This window comes from Thalia democratica, chromosome 3, assembly GCF_965202585.1.
Source record: "Thalia democratica chromosome 3, ktThaDemo2.hap1.1, whole genome shotgun sequence".
In the NCBI taxonomy this organism is placed as follows: domain Eukaryota; kingdom Metazoa; phylum Chordata; class Thaliacea; order Salpida; family Salpidae; genus Thalia; species Thalia democratica.
Genome location: NC_139167.1, coordinates 36,168,118 through 36,192,330, shown reverse-complemented (window position 1 = coordinate 36,192,330; position 24,213 = coordinate 36,168,118). Strand labels below are relative to the sequence as shown.

Here is a 24,213-nt window from a genome sequence, read left to right as displayed (position 1 = left end):
ATTAATGTTAGTAGTTATAACTTTGTGGATTGCAAGACAAATTAAGCAGAAATTTTCGATATTCCGTATATAATTTAAACACTTACGGTTTATACTTATTGAGTTTAGGATTTTTTATATTGTTTTTAGCTGCAGAAATCTCTACTTTTTACCAAAACCGTCTGTTTCATGTGTACCTGCTAAAAAATCATTATAGACTTAAGTTGAAACTTGCTTCTAAAAATCATAAAAGTTTTTGTCACTTATATGTTGGTTTTGAGTGAAACATAACTTTAATTGTTAAGAATTTACAAATATGAGCTTTTAAAGTTCTATTTAATTTTTTTGATAATAGTTAAAGAAAAGCTTCGTTTTAAAGAAAATAATATATTTTCTTTTAAATTATAAGTATTAATACTATTTTTTTATAAATAGTTGTTGCGTTTTACTTAAAATTTTGATTTTGGTTTAGTTTTTACTTGCAAACATATAAACCAGTATTTATATTTAAGCCTTCCAGATAATAATTAAAATAAGCTGATTCAAAAGCTTATAAGAATTAAAATAGTTCTGTTAAATAATTTTTTGTATTTTAAACGTCTTTTTGTAATCAATCATTGAGATAGTTTATTGTTCTTGACAAATAAAATAGTACTTTCAATAAAACTAGATATAATAAGTTGTTTTATTAGTACTATAAGTATATATGTTTTTGTTATAGTTATGTTTCTAAGAAAAGCTGATTAAAATATTTTGCTAACATAAAAAATTAATAAATATTTTTAAATGTTTTTATGTAACCTTATAGATTTATTTAGTATACTTTGAGTTGAGAAATAATTTTGCTTGCACAAATAGCTTGAAGTTATATACATTTTTAAACTATCAATGTTTAAAAAGTTATTAACTTTCAAAAAAAATATTAAAACAATGTTTAACTCAAAAAAATGATTTCATTAATAATTGAAGATAACCTTTTTAATTGAAATCTTAAAGTATTGGAAGCTATTTTATTCTCCTTATTAATAAGTTGAAATTTTTTATTGTTATCTTTAATGATAAAAGTTGAAACTTTTACATAAGCTTAAGTAAACAAGATAATTTTATTTCTTAGTTAATTATAATAAGCTTACAGTTGGAATTTCAACGGCGATCAAATTATAACTAAACTGATAAAAATACCATTTATAATTATATTAACTATTTATATTATATACTGTATTTTGAGATTTTTTAATAGTATCTAAAAATTTTTTTTTCCTTTAAACTTCTGAACATTCTATAAACTTTCTTTAAAATTATGTTTTGAACAATTTACTTTTAAGTTGTTTTGTTTAATTATATTATCATTTTTAGTCGTACTTCTTATAAATATATATATACTGTAAAGTTTTTGCTCTTTTGTATAATAGTTTTCGTATTTGCTTTAATGCAAAAAAAAAACCTATGTTTCTTAATTTTTTTAACATTAGTTTAAATTCAAACGATATAGTTACGTGTCAATTTATTCTTAAACTTTTGTATTTTGTCTTCGTTTATGTTCTGTTTTAATGGCTCAGGTTTTGATACAGGAGCCGAACGTTGCATAATAAACAATAATAAAGTTTTCTATTATTTAAAATTTTATTACTTTAATTATTTTTTTTTTCAGTTTAAATGTTTAACTTAGAAGCTAAAATAATAAAAAAATGTTATACAATAAAACCTACCTAAAACTTTATCATTACATATAAAACAATTTTGTGGCAACTTAATTTATTTCTTTGTTAGATTCTAGTTTTGAATTAAAAACTATTTGAATATAGTTCTAGCTTAAGCTTAAAAATTTAAACCTTATAAAAGAGACGTACTCACTTGAACTTAGAATATTTTCAATGAAAATAACCTTTCTTAAAATTATAATACTTTTACTTGCAAGGATACAAGATTAAAGTTTTTGTATTTTATAATTTATTCATCATTAACATTTCGCAATAGTAGCTCGGTTAATAAGTTATTTAAAAATCAAATCATTAAAATTTAAAAAGATTAAATTTAATCAAACAGGGAAGTAATCAATACTTAAACATTGTTATTTTTACTAAGATTTTAATCAGTACTTTTATTTTAAGATATTTAAACTTCATTAACTGCTGTCTTAATAATTTAATATCATTGGCTATAATGGGTTTCAATTAAACTTTATTATGAGCAAATATATTAAAAAAAAGATCTTTTATATTTAAGCTATAAGTTTTTAAATGTAATATTTAGAGTTATAAACTGATTTTTCTACAAGAATTATTTGTATCAAAAAATAAATTTTACTGTTTTGAAGGCAATTAGTTTTTTGATAACATTATTCCATATAACGATGAACACTTAAGCATCAAAATGTTATGCACTAAATTAGATGCAATTTAGTTTAGAATAACTAAATAGTTATATAACATTATAAAAGTAGAATTTGACAATTTTATTTGAAGCTGATGACATTTAAAAGCACACAACTTAAATAGGTTGAATGAAGCTTATGTATATAATTTGTTTTTATTTTTAAATAAAATGCATATTTAAGTTTTTTGTTCTCAGATGTTTGATAAAAATATGAAACTTGCAAAAAAAAAGAACGTACAAACAAGCAATAATTACAAAAAAACTTTTTGTTAACAAAGTAGCTTTCATTTGAATGCAGTTTGTCTTTTCTGTTTGTTTTATTAAAAAACAGTTTATTTTTTCTTCTGCTTTTCTGGTGACATTATTACTTCTGTTCTGATATCAAAGGCTTCATGAAAGTCAGCAGAAGTTTTCTGCACTTAGAGTCGACCAAACCGTTCTCTTGTGAATTCTTTGTGAAATATTTTGAGAAATCTGTTAATTTTAAACAGTCGAGATTTTTTATTAAATAAATTAAGAGATTGTAAATACTTGGATCATTTAAGCAGAATTAGTTCAGCCATTTGAACTCTTATCTTAAATTATATTGTAATTCTTTGAAAGTTTGAAAAAAATTGATGTTCATTGTTTAAAATATATATTTTTAAAATCTTTATTGATGTAAACTGTACTTAGTTTAAAAAAAGAATTATTTACGTTTGGAAAAAATTGCTTACTTTATTAACCGGAATGAAGTTAGAAAATGTTTTGGTTTTGGTGTTTTTCCTTTTGAACACCTGCTTCAGCTTCGTAAATTTCTAGTATTAGAACATCTGAACGTGCGCCTTCAGCTTATTGAACTGATTGAGTCTCGTCTTCATCGAACTGTTCGATTGCAACTTTCTTTCGATGTCTTTGTTCAGTCAGTAAATACGATCTTTGACTCTGTATACGTAGTTAAGTAAAATATTTTAACAAAAAGGAGCATACTGCGACGTTCATATAAATGTTTTATAGTTAGTTACTTTCTGTAATAAGATGTGGTGGAGTAGCGCAAGAGTTGGTTGAGTAACTTTGGGAGGATACGGAGGGGATGCTGCAAACCTCCGAACAATCAGACATTGAAGAGGGAGCCTGATCTGAGAAGTTGCTCACCTGAAAAACCATTTAGTGTTTTTGTTTTTAATATTTTGATAAATTTAAAAGTTGTTTTTAAATGAAGATGCGTTCAAACTTAACATGTAACTAGTAGCCACCAAATAGTCAAATTACTATTCTAAAGAAATGCCAGGTTACTGAAAATACACTTATTGAAAAAAAACATTGGTTTAATATTAGTTTAAAATGTTTTTTCAGATGTAAAACCTAAATAAATTTTAGGTAATTTCTATAATTAGCTTATGAATTGAATTTAACTTGGCTGTTTAATTTAATAGAGACTCACGCATACTTATGTAACACTCTAAACCTATGCATACCTCGTACCAATGTTATATTAAATGTAATATTATAGTTTACACACTTTGTACCTTTTGTTTTTTTTTAAATTTAGTTTAAGATCTTCTTGATAAAAACTACTATGAATAAACATCAGATTTGTATTAAAAATTTTAACAAAATTAGCAAGTATGTTCAAGTTTGTCTTTCAATTGCTTTATATTTATTTCGAACTTGGCTGTTAAACTACAACTGTAAAAGTTAAAAGTAAACTTTAAAATAAAATTATTTTTAAGAAACAAAAGTTTTTAAAAACTATTTCATACCAGTATTTTTACAAAGTCACTTCAACAACTAAATAAGTATATAATGCCGTCAGTAAACGTTTTAATTTATTTCACAACATTTTTATGATATTTTCCTAGCTTTCAAAACAAATAGGTCTAACGAAAAACTATCAAATATTTAGCAAGATTAGTTTGAACTTTAAAATTAAAAAGTACACAACGTTATGTTTGACTTATTGCGTACAAAATAAATAAAAGTTAAAGATTTTAGTAAAATTTTGATATCAGATAGTTCAAACTTGCTGTAATAATAAAAAAAAAATAATTAAAAAAGTTATAAAAAACTTAAAAGTTTGAAGAGTAACTTTGATTTTTCAGATTTTAAAATAAAACGCTAAGTACAACAATTAAAAGATAACTAAAAGCTTCATTTTTATGCTACATGTATGCGAAAAAGTTTCTAAATGAAAACCAGTTTTTTATCAAAGAGAGGCAGCCATTTGTTTCTTTTTTTTTTAACTAATTGATCAAACTTAAAAAAAAACTACTTTTTCAATGTGCAGAATAATTTATTTTCCATATAAAATCAGCTGAATATATGACAATATAGAAACTTCTTTTTTTTAAACGACAATATTTTTATCAAACGCAGTCACACTAAAGTGTTTACAAAACATTTTACAAACAAACCAGCTGCTGAAACGGCGGTTTTTCTATTTCGCTCTGCAGTGCAAAATCACTCAGCGCCTTCCAAGCCGGCTGCTGCTCCTTCTGATGATGGTTGTAACCCCTCGACTGGTCAATAGACTGGTTTGAATTTCGTCCTGGAATGCTGACCGGCTGGTCTGATTGGTTAGGTCCATTATTTGAGCTGGATGCTTTGTTCTTAAATAAGTACAGCATTTAAAAAAAAAATAAGGCTACTTTTTTTCACAACTAATTTAAATTACAACATCTTAAAATTCTTTGAAAGTAGTGAGCAAGAAAGTATTTAATATTTAAAACAACTAACAACAATCCCAATCAAAAATTAAGCAAGCTTAAAACTGTCTATCACATTACACTGCCACAATAAATAATCGATGAAGGACTTTTCAAATCAATACAAGAAAAACTATCTTCTTTTAATCAAAAGATGGTTTTACTAATTTTCTGATGAGAGACACTCAGCACACTTGCGCGCTACTTGTGATTATGACGTCACTGTGGCTGTAGAATGCAAGCTTGGTGTGGATTTGAGGTTTTTTTGCATGCAGGCTTGGTTTGAGGGTTTTTTTAACTTATGCACAGCTAGCTTATCATTTATTTGCAATGCTTTTTTTTCTTAAGAACAATTTGACTGTTTTAAGTATTTATTTTAGAATAGAATGCTAGTTCGACTAAAAATTATAAATAGAAATATTATCGTAGCAATGTATAAAATAATAATAATAATAAGACAACTTTGTCGTAATCTCTTGTGAATTATGATTTAATTAAGAACGTATACTAAGAATTAGCAGTTAAATCATCATAAAATTTATTTATATTTCCACAAATGAATTCAAATTGCGAACCAAGTTAAAAAAATTTATCAGCAAACTACGTTATAATCTTGCAATATTGGCAAAATTGGATTTTTTAATAAAATAATTAAATGCATGTTGTACTACTAAGCCTACAGTCGTGAAAGCTTTCTTAAGTATTTTACTGAGTATTTTATGCATTTCTGATGATGTTAATTTAATAAATCATAAGCTGTCAATTGTTCACATAAACCTAAAGTAAGACTAGTTTTAATTTCTTGAGCTGTTTTAGATAATTAATTATCTTTTTAAACCCAATTAAAAAAATAGACGTTAAATACAAAACGTTCTTTAACATTATTTTTTGTTCTAAAACTCCCTCCTTACACAAAGTTTTTATATTAAGTATTACCAAAACAACTTACACAACTTGAAATTCAAATTTGATTTAGATATTTAACATATCTTTAGAAGTTTTATAAACGTATGTTTTGAAAAGTTTTATTATCTTAGTTTCCTCATACAATTTCATTTGTTACAAACGTTATTTTTAAATCTATATAGTTTAGAACTTTTAAACTTCTTACTTCAAGCACTCAAATTACATTAACAATGTCAAAACAATGTCATAACTGATCAAACTGAATCTAAATCAAACTTGTAAAAGTGGTTTTCGTAAAAAATTAAGGTTAAGGAGCCTTTATCTGAAAAGTCACTTAAGATAAATTCAGTCGTCTTACTAATACTCGTAAAAGGATTAAAAATATTCATAGTTATCCGTATTTTACAAGTAATTTTTATTGAAAGCTCTGATACTTCATTTGTTTATGTTTCTATTTTTGTGTCAATAAACTTTATTTTATCGAAATTTTAGAAGCACAAGTAGATAACAAAATCGCGTGTGATGAGATCAAGTGAATAATTAATCACTTGCTAAAATGCTTAAATTGAATACAAATTTTTGTTCATATTAATTTACAGTTTTATTCAAAACCTCATTTTTTATTTACCGGAAAAAACTGGTATTGTGATTTATTGTTAAGAAAGATGTAAGAGTCAACTCTTGTCATTCACTGCTTTTTTAGATAAAAACTAATAAGACGAAGACATTCATCATCTCAGATCACACTGATCGATGAGCTCATGAATATGCAGATACTTCGTCCCTGCATCGTGGCGCCAACAACAAAAAAGAGCGGTTTGGCTTCTTTGACCTTTCTCTGAACTTTGTGACGTAACAACGTGTATTTTTAAAAGTTGCCACGCGCTTCCAAACCCAAGATTATTAAAAATAAATGAGTTGCTTCGTAGATCTATTTTCTTTAGTTTTTTTTTTATTTAGCAGCTTATTTTTAGGCAGGTGTAAAGAAAGAAAAGATTATGATCTAAGTCAGATTAGCAGAGAAGCTACTTAAATTACAGTTTTACTTAAACTTGAAATAGGCTTAGTTGCATCTTTTTTCCTGTTACAGTCGTTTCTTATTTCAAATTGTTTATTCACCATTTAAAATATGCCTTACATTTATCACAACAGAGTTAAGTTTTAATGTTCAAGAAGGTTTACCTAAAATCTAAATCATAACTTTAGACAACAGGGGTGAAATAATTCTGATATTTTTTTAGCTTAACACGAGTAAAATCAGGTACAAGTATTTTTTACTATCATTATCATTATAAATAGCTAAAATTTTAAGTCTATGTTGGTTATACTTGCGTACTTTGTATTAAACAAAACTTATCAGTGATATATCACATTTAAAATATAAGGAATAAAATAACGGTTGTATTTTTTCACAAACATAAATCCAACATGATGGGCGATTAATTAAACTTGTGGTCAAACGCTTCCATGGTAACTACTTCCTAAATGAGCGTTTTAAACATATGTCAACCATTGTCAGGGCAACGCAAATGGGTGTCATTTATCATAATCACGTCTTTAACCAGTCCTTAGATGTCAAAGTGCGAAATTGTCGGTTACTCCAACTAGAGTATTGATTATTTTTTTATTTTGTCAACCTAGTAAATTTTATTATCTTCGAATTATAGAATTGATTACCAAAACCGTCGTTAGTAAGTTTTAAGGTAATAAAGTTTAAATGTATAAGTTGTTTAAAAGATTGAAAAATTTGTGTGGTTTTACTAAGAAAGATACTTTATTTTTATTATTTTTAATCGGAAAAAAGGAAAATTACTAACAATAGTACGTTTAAATTGATTACTTGCATCATTCTTTTAAGTAACAAAACAAGCTTTTTTGTTAAACCTATAAATCATGTAATAAAAACAGTTTTTATAAATCTAAAATTTTACTGAGAAAAGAAACTAAAATTTATTTTTTAAGCTTTTACTTTAAAAAGTAGATCAATCCGATAAAATAAATTACTAAAGAATACAGTATTATACTTATATTTTAAATAAGACATACTTAAATCAGTTTTAATTTTGTGTTTAAAGCTCTTTTAATGTATTTGGTTTTAGTGGAAAGTTTTTATAAATATTTGTCAATTAGTTATTAGTTTAAAACCTTCTTATAACACTTAACCTCAATCTGTTTAAAGAGCAATTTTTTAAAAAAAGGAAGCGTAGACGGTCAGCAACTTTAAATAAAAACAATACAAGGCAAGCTCTTACAAACTGCAGCTGTGCGAAATGCATTGGATTATGACGTCATAAGACTCTGGTGTTGAGGATTAATGGGTGGCTATATAGGCGTGAAATTTGGCAAGAACCTTCGAAAGTAACATGCTGCTGGCTCAAATACAAGCGATAAGTATTTAGTTGGTAAAGGGTCAAGAGTCCGCATTAATCGGTGTATGAGTTCAATAGAAACTATTGAATGTATTGACCGACAAATTTAAAATAAAGTTTTATGAGTGACTGGGAACTAAATAAATTTTAATTACAGAAATAAGTGTGTGAAATGAATATTTGAAGGCTATTTTGAAAGCATGTACTGCATTAATATTGAAATGTTAATTGACTGTGTCTCAAATACTACATTAAAAAAGCAACAGTGGTGCAACGCGTATGTATCAAATAAAATATGTAAATAAAATTATGTAATAAAAGGGTTGATCATGCCAATTCGATCATCAGACCACAAGTTTTGGTAGACTGAGACCGGTTTCGTCCTTATTAGGACTCATCAGTCAGTCAGCAACATTGCCAGCAAATGGTTGCTTCATGTGAAAGCATGATAAACCGTTTGTAGATTGACGACTACAGATTTTTCGGTTGTGACTGACTGATGAGTCCTAATAAGGACGAAACCGGTCTCAGTCTACCGAAACTTGTGGTCTGATCATCGAATTGGCATGATCAACCCTTTTGTTAAATTTGAGCTTGTCTCACAGCAAACGAAAGTTCAAACATTTTTTCTGCAGACTTTCGCCGATGTTATTTGTAAAAATTATGTAACAAAACAGGCTTTACAATGTTTTCAAATCAAGTATTTAATTAATTATTTTTAATTGCCGTTTACTAAAAATTCAATATTTATCTATTTCTTAACTTGATCTTGTTTTATTTGTTTTATAAATAAGATTTTTCATCATTTGTACACTTTTTCTTTAAATATTTTTAATACTATACAGTAATAAATCCGATAACAAATAATGTGCATCTGCTCTTATTGTAAGTATTCGATTTCTTAATTTTTCATAAAAAAAGCGTGGTATTTAAATACTTTTTTAGTTAATTATAACAGGTGTATTTTTTAAAATTTTCAATATCAATCAACCTTTTGTTTACTAGTATAAAACAATATCTGAAACTATTAATTCTAGTAGAAAAAAAATCTATTACTTGTTTAATGCTACAAATTAAATAACTTATATTACTAAAGAGAAAGACTAATTAAAAATAAAGAAATTTTTATGGTTTGTAAAGGTTAAACATGTTATGACTGTATAATAAAAGACAACCTTAGAATTAAAAAAAAAATATTTTCTGAATATCTAGCTACATTTTAAAGTCTTAAAATATCTACAAAAAAAACTTGGAATTTTAAGCAAAAGAAATAAATCAGGGCAATGAATTTTTTTTTCTGACACACGTTTTCATTCACGCGTAATAAAATTACTTTAGCAAAAGTATAAGCATATTTTTATTAATTTTAGCAAACTAAAAGCATAACAAAAAAACTGTTCTTCTAAATCTACAGTACTTAAATTATTTTTTTCAAAAGCAAGTTCTTAACATTTTGTTATTTAACATCAAACCAGCCAACCTGCTGCTTTTGCTGCCCGGAATTCTGCTGCTCCCCTCCCTCGCCGTTCCTCATCTGCTGCTGCTCCATCTTCTGTTGTTGCTGCTGCTTGAGCGCGATCGACCTCTTCTTGTCCTTGCACCGCTTGTTCTGGAACCACACCCTGATGACTCGTTGAGGGAGGCCGGTCATGGCGGTCAGCTGCTCCTTCATGATGGCGTCGGGCCTGCAGTTGTTGTCGTAGAAGGTGTGCAGCACCGTCAGCTGCTTCTCGTTCAGCACCGTCCTCTGTCTCGTCGTCTTGCCTCTCCTCTTGCTGCTTGCCCCTTGATCCTTGCCGCGCTCTCCCGATGAAATGTGTCCTCCCCTGCGACCGTGGTCCATGTTCTGCCCTGGAACTATTTGACCCGTGTATGCGTCTGTTCGTTGAATTTACATGATTTTGAAAACTGGTAGAGTTCTTTAATAGTATTCATTGTTTATTTTTGTTACATATGTGTTGTAGAAAATAGCATTCGGCTGAAGTATGTCGTCAAAAAAAAAACTTTTATAGTATCTTTAAAACAATAATAACAAGAACTCCAATAAAGTCTTGATATGGACTTTCTATTGTTTTAGAAAATTTTGAAATGATTCTTAGTCAAAACAAATATTGTTATAAATCAATATTTTTATTATTTTTACAACAAAAAGAAAACTTCAAACGTTCACACAACTCAAAGCTGATGGAAAATTCCGATAAAGCCAATTATTTCAACTTCAGCAGTTTATTATTTGAAACGCTCATTTTCAACTATTTTGCGGGTGACTTTGTTTAAAGCTTGAGGCGACTTGTCGTTATCGTTGTATTAATACCTTAATTGTGGCAATTTGCTTTCGTGTGACGACTTCAAAGTGACTGTCGCTTCGAAAGATACTTGTCTTTTTTAAATAATTGAAGAACAATACTAATTTGGTCCCACTGCGTTTATATGAAGTCATTGTTTGCGAATAATTATTTTGCTGGTAATTTTTTTAATTTTTTTTAATATTTATTTGTTTCTTTAAATTCTTCAGCATTGATACTTTGAATACTCACTTTGATTATTAAAAATCAGAAAAATCTAGATTCTAATTTTCTTTTATTTGACTATAAACGATAGGAATGTGTATTTTGAAATGAAAATTTTACAAAAAGTGTATTTTAGACATTCTTTTTTTTTCAACTTTACACACACTTGATTTTATAAGGTTTTATAAACAGTATAGTGATAGCTTTGTTTTTCTTTTACACAATTATTACTTTTCAAACTACTTTAGTAGTTTGTTCAAAATTTATTTGTAATTAATACCATTTCGAATGGATAATTAAAGTTTCTTGAAAACTTTATCAGCTTTATTATACATAAAAGCTAAAAGTTAGCTTTTAAGTAGAAATTTTGCAAAGTAGCAAATATTTAATATGATTAAAGTAAAATTAAATAAACTAAATAAATTTTCATTGAGCCGACCTAAAGTACTTTAAAAAAATGTTACAAAAAGTAAGATTAAAAACAGTAAAATACTTTAAAATTTAAGGAAACAGTGTTTTTTAATATTTACTTCTTATTTTTTGAACATCTTCAATATCGAACTCATTTTAAACGAAGAAGGTAAAAGCAATAGAAAAAATTATCTAACAGACAAAAATATTCTTTACTGCTAAACGTTCTTTAACTGTATCACGGCTACCTTTGACCTTTAAATTTAACAAAAACCAATTTTTTTCAGACAGCATCGGAGACAAACTGGAACCGAAAAGCTCAATAACACTTTAGCGCGAATTAAAACCGATAACTAATAATTAAACAAACAGCTGAAGCCAAAATATCAAAGTGCTTTAACACTTCTCAATCTCAACAATCAAAGGAGTTTTGATAAAGGGTAATTCCCTCTTCACTTCACAACGACCTTCATTGTGCTGCAATTTCTGCCGCGGAAAATCTGATCAGATTACAAAATTCAAGGGTCGAGCTATACGAGGTTAGCTTGCACGGATTATCGAGTTAAATTGCACCAGTAGCCAACGGCAAAGGGGTATTTTTTTGTTACGTATGAGCAATTTTTGTTTGCGCTTTTATCACCTCGAGTAAACTAGAGGTTAATGACTGGTTAAAACGGTAATTTCGGGTGTTTAAGTTGCAATTTGTATGTTTACCGTTAAGCCTTGTTTCAGCAGTTTTGTTTTCAATGTTATATAGTTTCTTGGTTGATTAGGTTATACTTGATATTTTAAACTAATTAAGTAACATAAATTCTTTTTTTTTTTATAAATTCTAGGAAAATATCGTCCTCCTTTAGTAAAGACAAATTTATATTCTTAATCCAAGTAACTTTAAAAAAATAACTTACTATTCAAACAAAAGAAAAAGAAGTCTAAAATATTGAAAACATTTTTTATGAATAAGTCACCTTGGTTAAACTTTATTATAATAAACGTATTTTTATAAGCCGTTTTAAATTTGATTACTTAGTGAATAACTTCCATTAAGTTTTAATTTAGGCTTATATATAAAAAGTATATATTTTCTAATGATAAATTTAACTTTTAAGCAGAACCAAAAATATTGTTTTGAATTCAAATAAAATAAAAAACATTCAAATAATTGTTCAAAATACAACGTTTTTTTAATTATAAAATTTGAAAACAAAGTTCTATGTTTTAGACAACTCACCAATAATTCTGTTGTCTTCTGCTGATTTTTTGAAAAGTCTTTCGTAATCTTGCAAGCAGTAGATGCTTCCATCATGGTTACATACAAAAGAATCTCCAGGTATCAGCTGATTGTTGCATGCGTAACATCTGTAATGCAAATAAGTTGAAAAAAGTCATTCGTTATTAACTAAGCATGTCGTTATGAAAAAAAAAATTATATATTCTTTATAAACTATGCACGCACTAAACCTTTAAAACATCTGTAAAATAAATCAGTTTATAACAAGTCAATCATGATTTAGTTTTTAACTATAAAAACGTACTTAACAACGTTCTAAATTTAAAAAAATAAATTCTCTTTTAGTGTTCATGTACAAGAAGCTGCTGAGAATTTAGTAAGATAAAACAATATTTTATAATGTTTTCTTCTAACCTAAAACACTGAACGTGGTACTTTTTATCTCTGCTAGACATCATCAGTTCCCCTTTTACCAGTCCAAGCTTGCACTTTGCACATTTTGGAGCAAACAAGCTAAGTAAAGCAAATTTTAATTACGATTTAATAACGTTTTTAGTTGATTTAATTGCTTTAGTTGTTTTAAAATAATGCTTTTAAGTAACAACTTAATCGGATTTTTGTATAGTTTAAACGGTCTGAAAATATATAAAATCTAAAAAAAAATAAAATTTTAATTGACTGAATTTACAAAGTGTTTTGTAAAATGATACTTAAGTTACTACTTTTTAGGCTCAAAAGGAAAGTTGTAAACCTTAAATAGTGTGCTCTATAAAAGCAATTCAAAGTATGTCTGAAAAAAAAATAATAATTATTAAACTAATAAAGTAATAAGCGTTTCCTAAGCATTTAATTAGGTTTTTTATTAGCTTTAAAGTGATTTTATTTCACAGTCTTAGCCTTTAATGTTTATCGTTTAATAAAGAAGTTCTTAAATATAACAAAGTTTTTCATTAGACTTTTGCTCGCACTTTACTTTTCATTCAAAAAAACTTTCTTAAATGAATGTTTAAATATTTTTCAAAAAAACTTTCTTAAATGAATGTTTAAATATTTTCAAAAATTTTGAATAATGTTCAAATTACTAAAGTTCTATGGTTAAAATAATGCTGAAAAAAAAGACTTCCGGCTGGAATGAAGGCTGTGTGTGCGTTAACAAGCCAATATGACGTAAAAATATGTCGGTGCTTTCCTAAAAATGAGATTCGCTCCCGTAGGATTTTCTCTGTACGGCGACGACATATTTATTCCTCAACTTTTTCTGTTTGTCGTGTCTGCTTGTGTGTCTGTTCCTAAACTCAAGTCGACAGTCCAGATTGAGTTTTTTCTCAATCAATCTTACTAAGCCACCTGAGCTGCATTTAAACTTGGCAGCTGACTTTAGGTGTTATGACGTCATATTAAGGTTTAATTCAGACTGTTGATGCTGTTTTCTCAGATGTTATTAGAAAATTAATCAAAAAACGCCATTAGCTATGGACGAGAAAAATACCTTTTTAAATAAAGCTTATTTTTGGCTATAAATCGATCCTTTTAGCAACCAAAGACATGTTTGAGTTTTTTTTACTTTAAAACAAAAATTAAACAAAACATGCTATTTTTTTAAAAGTATTAGATCAAAAGAGTTTTGAAAAGTAGGTATTAAATAAAGTTCAGTTGACAAAGGCACGTTTAATCAGTCATAAGTAAGTGGAGAGGTTTATTGTAGTCGATAACATATGTCGACTATCACGAATCAGACAGACTGTAAGACAACTAAATTTTGTAATCTTTGTTGCTTTTATATCCCTGTTACTTTGCGGTTTGAGCTTGGTTTTTCCTTGCATACTTTTTATATAAAAAAAATATTTCTGATATCCAAACAAAAAAAAATTTCAACTTCTATGGTTTTTTATGTTGTCGGGTTTATACTTTATTTAAGCTAAAATACTTTTAAGTGTGATTTTTTATAAGTAGTAAATGATAGAACAAGAATTTGTAATTTTAAAATCTACCATGTAATACATATAAATAATAACAATACAGTCTACAAAGACTGTTTTTTTTTATTCATCTTCATTAAATTAATAGAGTTTATTCGATTTTGAAATAATTATCACGGAGGTATAACATAAAGAATTTGGTGCCAGCTAATATTTTTGAAACTAATTTATCAAAAAATTTATTAATAATTCGTGAGCAGATCGCACTTTTTGCAGATTTAAACTTTTACTTGTTTTGCAAATAAAGGTCGTATCAAGGCACGATCAAGTTACGGAAACTCGACAACTTTTCAAAAAATAATCTGTTTGATGGCTGTTCAATTTATTGTGTTTGGTGAAAATAAACGAAGTTTAGTGTTTTGGGTTGAGCTTGTGTGTTTAAACACAGCCGACTGGTAATTAATGATGTTTGTTTAAACAATTTGAAGTGTGTTTTACGTGTTTGTGTGCAAAATACGTAGTAATCTTGATTGCCATTTTCGTCTTTTTTGTGCTTTTAAAGAAGTGATTGCATTATTGATAGACGCTTAATAAAGTTTTTTTATCGTTTAGCTTTAAATTTACATATAGATAAAGTTTTAATAAAGTTACATTAATTAGTTGTAGAAGTTTAGGTAAAGCTAATAAACTTTATTAAAAATTAGCTGAACATTATCGTTATTTATAATAAGATAATATCGACATAAAGCTTCAATAAACCGCAGGTAAACAATAAATTTAAAATAATAGACGTCATAAAGTTTTATTAAAAGTTATCGAGTAATTTTCTAATGTAGATATTTCTGTATTGAATACGCAATTGCAAGACGAGCATCTCAAAAAACTCTGCAAATTTACAGCCTTGAAAACATGAAGTTTTTTCGGAGTGACGTCATAAGAATTTAGACTGCAGCTGATATTTGATATAGTATAAACAAAAATCAACTTAACTGCCTGTTAACTAACGCTGTAAGATACAAAAAATATGCTAACAATTCACAAGTTAGATTTTGTTTTTACACTAGTACATATAATATAACTTATGTTTATGCTAAGTTATAAGTATATATTAACTAATATGATATTAGGAAAATAAGCGTTCATAAACAACTAAAAACGCTTAAATTGTTAAATTGTAGCTATCTCGAGTTATGGATCTAACTTTATTAAAAACTATATGAACTATGGTGCATAATATAATACAAAGGGGGTTAAACAGTTAAAATTTATTTAATTATAATTTCACCAAGTTTACAATCTTTCATCTGTTAGAACCTTTACAAATGTACCATTATAAACGTCGTGACATTATAGTTGAGCAAAATCTAACTTAATAAAAGAATTTATTATATTATTTGTTTTTATACATTTCTTGACCATTATATATATATATATATATATATTTACAGTTTTTATTTATTGGTTTCTTACCAACAAAGACAACGACTTTGTAATGAACAGTGTAACAATATCCTATTATCGCGAGTTAATAAATTGCTTCAAGCTAGTTGCAATAGGGAAAGTGAGAGTTAAGTGACTCAAGTATCATGAAAAATTGTAAATTTATTTTTAACCTATCACGTGGTGAAACTTCACTGCTGATGCTGCCGAGCCGTTGTCGGCGTTGACTATGACTTCACTAACTTTGCGGTGAGGAAAGTAATATTTCGATGACGTAGTTTACACGCAAAAAAATATTTTAGAACTAAAAAAATAAATTTTAGCTTTGTTGCCAATTTAAAATAATTTAACTACAACTTAATTCCGAGTTTTTTTTTAGAAGGCACATGACTTTGTAAAGTTTACTCGATCAAGAGTCAAAGAAGCAATGCATGCTGTTTGTCGCAATCAAGCGACGTTCGGCTTGAAATTTTAAAACCTAGCTGCAAGCCAGAAACCGTTTGACCGATTTCTGTTTTCGTTGTAGCAAGGTAGACTTGCTTGTGTGATTGACGCATTCTGCTCCTTACTCGAGTTTCCGGTTCTGTTGTCCACGTAACAATAGCGGCTTGAGGCGTAACATCACTGAATGGTGATGTTTTTTTTTAAACCAGGAAATTATTTTATCTCACATCATCGTTTACACGTCATGCACGGGTGAGCATGAATGAAATGAGTGACATTAAACTGAGCTGAAATACAAACTTAACGAAACTTAAGAAGCAGTAACGAACAAAGACGAGATTAATCAAGTTGTGGGGCTCAAATGTAAGGAAGAGGCGCAAAGATTAAACAAAGATTTGATTGTAAACTTTCTTTATGAGTTTTGCATGTGTTACTAAAAGTTTGAATTTGATTTTTTGTATTTAATAACTGAAAAGCTTAAATGTCGCTTGTTTAAGGAAACGGATTAAAAAAAGAAGGAATTCATTTCAATTTAAAGCTTTGAACAGAGTTTGGATGACCAGTTTAAAAGTGAGTGAGATAAAAACGAGATGAAATATTGCTTGTTTAAACTTGTGAAATATTTATGAGACTGCTGACAATGGCACAAAACAGACACTTTTCTGTCACACGACCGTTTTACTTATGAGAAGTGTGAATTATGACATGGATTTATAAAATTACACAGTTGTAAAGTTTGCTTAATGTGTTAGCTGCCTACTAGGAAAATTTTTTGTCGAACATGTTTAATTTCGTATTCTAATGACACAATCTGCTTATTAAAATAAGCATCAACCAGTCCAAAATTTGTATGATATATTTATCGGCAATTTTAAGTTCTAAAAGTCTATATATTTAAGAGTATTTAAATGATTTAGTCGCTGATGTTATTATACTCTTTCAAAATAAAAGTAAAATTGTTCAACATTTTAGTTAAAAAGTTCTAAAATTTAAAAATTCTGAGCCTGTTGACATGTTTTTTTCATCATTAAGTTTTCAGCTTCTGTCAGACAAAGAATAGCTAAGTAAAAATATACACTTAAAAATCTTCGGCTTTGAAAATACTTAACGAACGACTTTTAATGTTTTATTTTGTGTCTTGAATTTTTATTTACCAAACAAAATGAGCTTCGTCGCGCGCAACTTTAAAATCAGCTCGAATTTGGCAAAATAATTTGTTTAAACAATTAACACTGGCAGTTAACTAGTGAAAATAATATTGATAATTGTCGATAACTGAACAATTAAAACATTTTGTCGGCGGGTTTTAAGGCTTTTAAAACAGTGCAGCTGATTTATTTACCGAAAATCGAATAAAACGCCAATTTTTTTTTTTCAAATGAGCTTTTGAAAGTCGAATAATAAAAGCCAAAATTATTGTACATATTTAAGTTTAACTTTTGTTTATTAGCACAAAAAAGTTTTATAGTTGAATAGTGATTTACTTAAAAACCATTTTTGTGATTAAAAACAAAATTGATACTGTATAAATAGCAAAGTTTAAGATTAAAAAAAATATATAAATGTGAATAAACAAAATTTTTAAGTATAGATTTAATTACCAAAAAATAATTTAGAAAAACACAAAAGAGCTAGAAAATCCAAACTATTATTTAAATGATTAAATAAGCAAAGTATTAGATAAATAAATTTTTCGATTACACAGTTTAAAGTGTGATTACTTGCATTGTATACAGAGTTATTTATATTCATGCATAAGCTTAGAAAATAAATTTTCAATATCAAATATATTTGTTTATTATTATTTTCAGACTTGAATTTTATTTATTGAACAAGAAAAACTAAGTTATTGTTTTAGAAAAAATGAAACCCCTTTTCAAACTTTAATCTTATACTCTTTGTTTTTAAATTTAAATAAATTGTCACAGTATATATTCTAAAATGGCATGCATTGTGCTAAGTACACATTCCAACTAAACTTTAGCTTCTACTTTTTTATTTTATTTAATTTTTTTTTTGTTTATTTTCAAACAACAACTGTAGAAACTAATTCAAAATGCAATACTCTAAGCAAGTATGAAGAAAAAAATTTTATGTGATTTATTTAAAAAACTGTTTTGCTATTAAGTTAATGTGCAAAACCAATTTCATACACCCGAGAATATTTTTGTAAATTTCAAAATATTCGCCAAAATTTCCAGATGTTTTTAAACACAACAGGTTTTTTTATCAACTCCGTTAGGATTAAAAGGTTCTGAGCTTCAGTTGAATATTCTTTAATCGATTTCGCGTCACTTATAACTTAAAGTTGAAATCATCGCTTTAAGAGCATCGAAGATTTAAAATACCTTTTTGCAGCGCATTAAGGTCTTACTAAAGGTTTTTATTTTTACTGTAAAACAATTCTATATCAGTTTATGACGAAGTAAACACTTTGTTTTAGGTTAGTGTTACAGAAAATTAACTTTTGTAAATTGTAGTTCACAAACTAAGTTTCTAACGTAATTTATAGTATTACTGTTTATTGTAGTATAAATAGTTTTTGAAAAGCTGTAATTATATTAGTGTAACAATGATTAAACAACTTGATTTCTTATCAAAAATTATAAACAAAAAGCACTTCATAAGTTTTAATTAAAACATTTAAAAATTATGAAAATATACACTTAATATATCCGTAATTTATTAGTTATTTCAAACAAAAAATTAAAAGTTTTTAAAGTATTGTTTTTCAAAAAAAAACTGTTATTTAATTTCTACTATGTATGTCTATAGATACTTATTGCTTCAGTTTTAATAGTATTCTAAAACAAACTTAACAAATTACTAATTAAATTTTGTAAGTTCTGATTCCGTACATACATAAAGTATTTGATTACTAAAATAAAAACAAGCGTATTATAAAAGTATCATATATAATTTTAAACAAACTGGAAATAGTCGTTTTTGCAGTAAGGTTTGTCGTCCCTGATATAACAGGTTTTCATGTCTTCAAGGTTACAACCGCATGCGGCGCACTTGAGACACTGCGAGTGCCAGTCGACCCCTTGTGATGTGCTGATGTAGGGACCGTGAATTAGGTGCCCACACCCCATGCAAATCCTGGTAAAACCTGCAGAAGTCTTAGTTAAATAACTTTTGATAAAATTCGTTGAGTCATGAGTTATTGATGTAAACCTGTTTGATCTGATTTGTTTTGTTAAATAGTCAAATTAGAAGTTGAAAGAAATAAAAAAGATATATAAATTATAATATTTATGTTATGTTTCCTAAACGTGAGAGCGACCACCGGAAAAGAATCATTAAATTCAACTCATTACGGCTTAAATAGAAGATTAAGTGAGTTAAATACGACGTTTTCTTAATAAAAAACAACAAATCTCAACAGTTTATCGTCCGGTAGCTACATCGGTTCGCCGGGATAATAGCCGCTTAAATCGCTGCAATTTTACCTGAAATTTCACAATGAGCTTTACCGGCGTCTACAAAACTTGTAATTTATTAATCAAACACCTAAAAACATTCCTTTTCTCATCGAATGCTACCCATGTTTCGGTCAAATCTGCTAGAATTTTCGCTGCGACTAGACTGAAAGCATTTTTGATAGATAGCTAAAAAAAGTATTATCTGTATTTTAAAACTCTTTATTTAAGTACAGTTGTAATATTTCTAGTAAAATATGAAGCAAATCTCAAATTTGCAAAATTTATTATGTACATAACGAATTTTATTTATATATCATAATGATATTGGTCACTAAGAATAAAAAAGATATAAAAATTAGCTTTTTATATTTGTAACAACGAATTGATGAAACGCCATTTTCATTGTGTCGTGTAACTTAATACTTCAAATAAGTATCAGACTTTTGACTTATTATACTAGGGAACAAAGTTTTATATAACATTCAGGAGTAGAAATAAAAGATGGATTATTGTAACAAAATTTAAGTTTATTTTCTTAGAATCTTAAGTACTCTTATATTTTTGTGTACAAAAACAACTTGAATAAACATAATTGTAACATCAATTTTATAATTAAATCTAAGTAGCTATGGTAAAAAAAAAAAGTTTCTATTTTTCTTCTTGACCTTTTATATTTTAGTATCAGCTATTCTAAATAGTTTTTAAACTTGGAATTTTTTATTTAAATTTTGAGACATCATTTGTGTTATAATTAATTAAATTGTGCTGACTAAAAATAGTTAACAAAATATTTACCTCTATTAATTTGTTGCGTGTTGTCTAAATTTTGAGACATCATTATCTGACTTGACCTGCTCGATATTGGGGTCATCCCCTGACTCGAAACATGTCCCTGGTTCGAGTGAAAGTCCATTTCGCTTCCGGTGCTTCCCCCTGCTTGACACTTGTATCCAGGCGAGAAGATTTCCTGGGTGCTGTCCACCGAGTAGTAGCCGTAAGGTGGCGTCGTATCGTCCAATTGAAAGTAGTCAAAGTTGTTCTCCCCACTTTTAGGCGAAACGTTGAAATTCCCTGTCAAATAAGCGACCTGCGAGGTTTTCATCTGATGTCCCTATTAGCCAATTAGCTTTGTAAAGTAGATTGGTTTAAGTTTGCAAAACTGTTTTAAGAGCTAACTTGATGTAGCTAAAAGCTGAAAAAAAAATTCAAAATGAAGCATGCTGGCTGCATGTGCGCTGTGTATAGCAATTGAACTTTTTTTATACCATCATATCTCTAAAAATGAGACAAGGGAAAAAAAACAAGTGCAAAAAAAGGTCGCTGGGCTGGTAAACGTTCTATCAATTGCTAGCTGTTTACTTTTGAGTTTACATAACTCTATTAAAGTTATGTACTTTTACAGTACGTAGAGTAAAAAAAATCAGTACAATACACATAACTTAAACTGGTAAAAGTCATGTTTAATTAAATTTGTTTACTTTTTCAGTAAGTTATACCTGTTTGATGAACACAATATAAAAATATTAATTTGCAAGAAGACATTTAGACTAAAGTTAATTAAATATTATACATAAAATATATTTTTTTTACTTGATCTTTGCAATTATGACTTAACTTTTTTTTAATTTGTATAAGCTTTCATAAACAAGTCTGTTTTAAAATTACTCGGTATATCAAATATAAATTATAAATATTTAATAAACGGACTACGATAATGTTTTTATTTGTTTAACCCTGTATATTCTATTTCAACAAACTTTAAAGTTTGAGTTGTTACCAGTAAACAAAATTTCAAACGCAAAGTTGTATTGTGCAAACAAGAACGCTTCAAATAAAAAATGTGCTGAATTTTTGCTCTGTGTTTCTTTATAATGAGGTGAACAGCGTTTTTTGTTAAAATTCAGTAGCCAGCCGATAATGATACGTTGCCTATTTCGACTTTATACTTGCACATCTGCCGCCGACGAAACTTCTATAATCTGAAAATCTTGATGGTTTCCTGCCGACAGAAGCTTTTAAATGTGTAACGAGAGTAACACGTAACCTTCAAAGAAACAAAAAAAAAATCCTGGCCCTTAGCTATCAAAACAACCCAACAGATTTGTTAGCTTTATGGTCAGAAGCTCAAGCTTTTGTCAGTTTAAGAAGTAAAAAATATGCTTGAACAGTTTTTACATAGAGATTATATTTTTTAGTAAGCATTTTAAGGAAGCTTTTAGACAGAGTAAAGTTTAAAAACTTTTAAAAATCATAGGCTTGAAATTGGTACGTATTTCAGCTTAAAACAGTTGTTTAAAATCTAAGATGTCGTACACAAGATTTTACTGAGGTTTATATTTGTACACAAGAAATAAGTTAATTCACGTTAATCTACACGCTACAAATTCAAGTTGGCTTTCGGTAAAATTCGATTTTCTCTAGTTTTAAAAGTCATCTTTCAATCATTAGCTCCAAAAACTTCTTTGTTAAGCAGCCAAGGGTTTACTTCTTAAGCATTATAAAAGAAAATTTCAAGTCTTTTTGCAGTAATTTTACTGATGCATGCTGAAAAATTGTATCCGTCTGTAGTTTTTTAAACTTCAGCTTTTAAATAAACTATTTACTACTTACTGCTTTTTCTAAATAACTGTCTTTACCTGATATCTTAAAATTAAAACCATTATGTGTAATATATACGCTTTTTGGAATTGTCACTTTTGTGTAAGCAGTCTAAAGTTCAATAAAGAGCAAATTGAGTTAATTTAATTTATCTGTATTTTATAGTATGAAAAAATGCACGTTTTACACTTCCAGTTTAGTGTTTGTATGCAAACAAATAAAATTAATGATTTGAAGTTTTAAACTTAAAAGTTTGTAAATTTTTTTTTTCAAGGAAGAGGAATAAAATGTAATCAGTACTTTTTGTGTTGTTATGAAAAACTTAGTTAAATCTAAACTACTTTTATTATTTTTAAGACTTGAACATAAACCTAAGGTTACATAATTAAATACCAATGTTTTTATAAACCCGTTATGTGTAATTTAGTTAAGATTGTTTATACTTATATCCATCCAAAAAAGAAGTCTGAGTTATCCATAAACACTTATAAGTCTACTTCAAATAAGAATTAAAACTAGCTTAACTTACTAAATACAGGTAAAAAGTTTAATCTTGCAGTTTTACGAACATTTTTATTTAAGCTTTAAATTTGTAAAAAAAACACAATGATGTAAACAGAATATTTAACACAACCCAAACATTTCTGAGCATAAAGTTTCATTCTCAAGTACTTGTCGCATGCGTCTTAACAATTTTAAAATCTTGGTGCCTTTGTGAGCCCTCGAAACTTCTCATATCACCCACCATTTTCTCAATGTTCAAGGGAAGTATTTTTTCTTGTAATGGGATTTGTAACCGGCGCCACAGTTCAAAAACAACAAAAAGTTTTGAAAAAGGTAAGTAATGTGAAGAGATAAACAACTTGACATGTTTTATAACAAAATTGTTACCTGAACATGAGACAGTTTAAACATTGGGCGGTTAAACATTGTCATTACAACTATATTGAGCAAATAAAAGTAAAACTACTTGATGCGACTTGTGACTATTTCAACTTTAACTATTCAAAATATAGATTTAAGTGTTTGTTAGCAAAAGATCCTAGTGAAACAAGTTCACCGGAATATAAATAAAAACAAATTATACAGCAATCTTCATTTATTGTACAACCATATGTTTTTGTTTGTTAACGAATTTTCACACACATATATTAATTTTTAATGAAAAGAATAACATTTTCCATTAAAAACCCATTTGAAGTGTGTTAATTCATTAACACACAGAAACATATGTTGGTACAATAAAGGAAGTTTAATGTATAATTTGTTTTTATTTCAACTTTATTATTTTAACCAGTTTAAACAACTTTTTGTTCTATTAAACAGTTTAATAAATTCTTGAATAAAAATCAATAATGTACTAATTATCAAACATGCTAACTTGTAACAGAATGCTTACCACCTTTCACGTGCGACATGCTTTTAACGTCAATTATTATGACGTAATATTTTTGATAAAATGAACTTGCAAAAGAAGCTTTTGAGGTTCGTAATTGTGTCATATCATTAACACCCAAGCATCAAGATACACAAAAAATTCTACGTTATTCATATTAACTAACAAAAATAAAAGAATCTCGTTTGTTTTCCATTATCTTTATTGCTCATCAATGTCAAAGCTACCTGTGTTTTACTCAGAACAACTGTTATTAATTATACAACCAAAATAAAATATTGAAGCTTTGAAAGCTTTTTGTTTCCCCTTTTTCCGTCTTAATGCACAATATTTTACCAAATAGCTGATATAATACGCCACTAAAATGTTTCAAGATTAATCAGGACATAATGCAAAACAAGCAAAAGTAAACTTTTGTTTTGACGAGGGGCGCACAAAAGTGTTTTGTTTGAATTGCTATTAAGAAAATTTTTAAATTGTAGCTGTCATTTTAAGACAAGTTGTAGAAAAGTTGCTTCTGCGTAA

General features: G+C 27.6%; 1 protein-coding gene across 1 annotated transcript; it reads right to left on the bottom strand.

Moving 5' to 3' along the window:
- Positions 1–2,675: 2,675 nt before the first annotated feature.
- On the bottom strand, positions 2,676–19,349 carry LOC145831283 (insulin gene enhancer protein isl-1-like). The gene is made up of 8 exons (XM_082938472.1): positions 19,201–19,349; positions 12,881–12,979; positions 12,467–12,594; positions 9,795–10,192; positions 4,749–4,943; positions 3,360–3,489; positions 3,072–3,279; positions 2,676–2,829 (listed from the first exon to the last, which is right to left on the bottom strand). The coding sequence occupies exons 1-7, from the start codon at positions 19,254–19,256 to the stop codon at positions 3,254–3,256; spliced, it is 1,032 nt and encodes a 343-aa protein (XP_082794598.1). The 5' UTR covers positions 19,257–19,349; the 3' UTR covers positions 2,676–2,829; positions 3,072–3,253.
- Between the last annotated feature and the right edge of the window lie 4,864 nt (positions 19,350–24,213).

Bases quoted from the DNA above. Each gene is read 5' to 3' on its own strand.
- LOC145831283 (XM_082938472.1), bottom strand. From the start codon at position 19,256: ATGAAAACCTGTTATATCAGGGACGACAAACCTTACTGCAAAAACGAC. The intron at 12,595-12,880 runs GTTAGAAGAAAA...TTTGCATTACAG, and splicing joins TACCACGTTCAGTGTTTTAG to ATGTTACGCATGCAACAATC. The intron at 3,490-4,748 runs GTTTGTTTGTAA...ATGGTTTTTCAG, and splicing joins AACCGCCGTTTCAGCAGCTG to GTGAGCAACTTCTCAGATCA.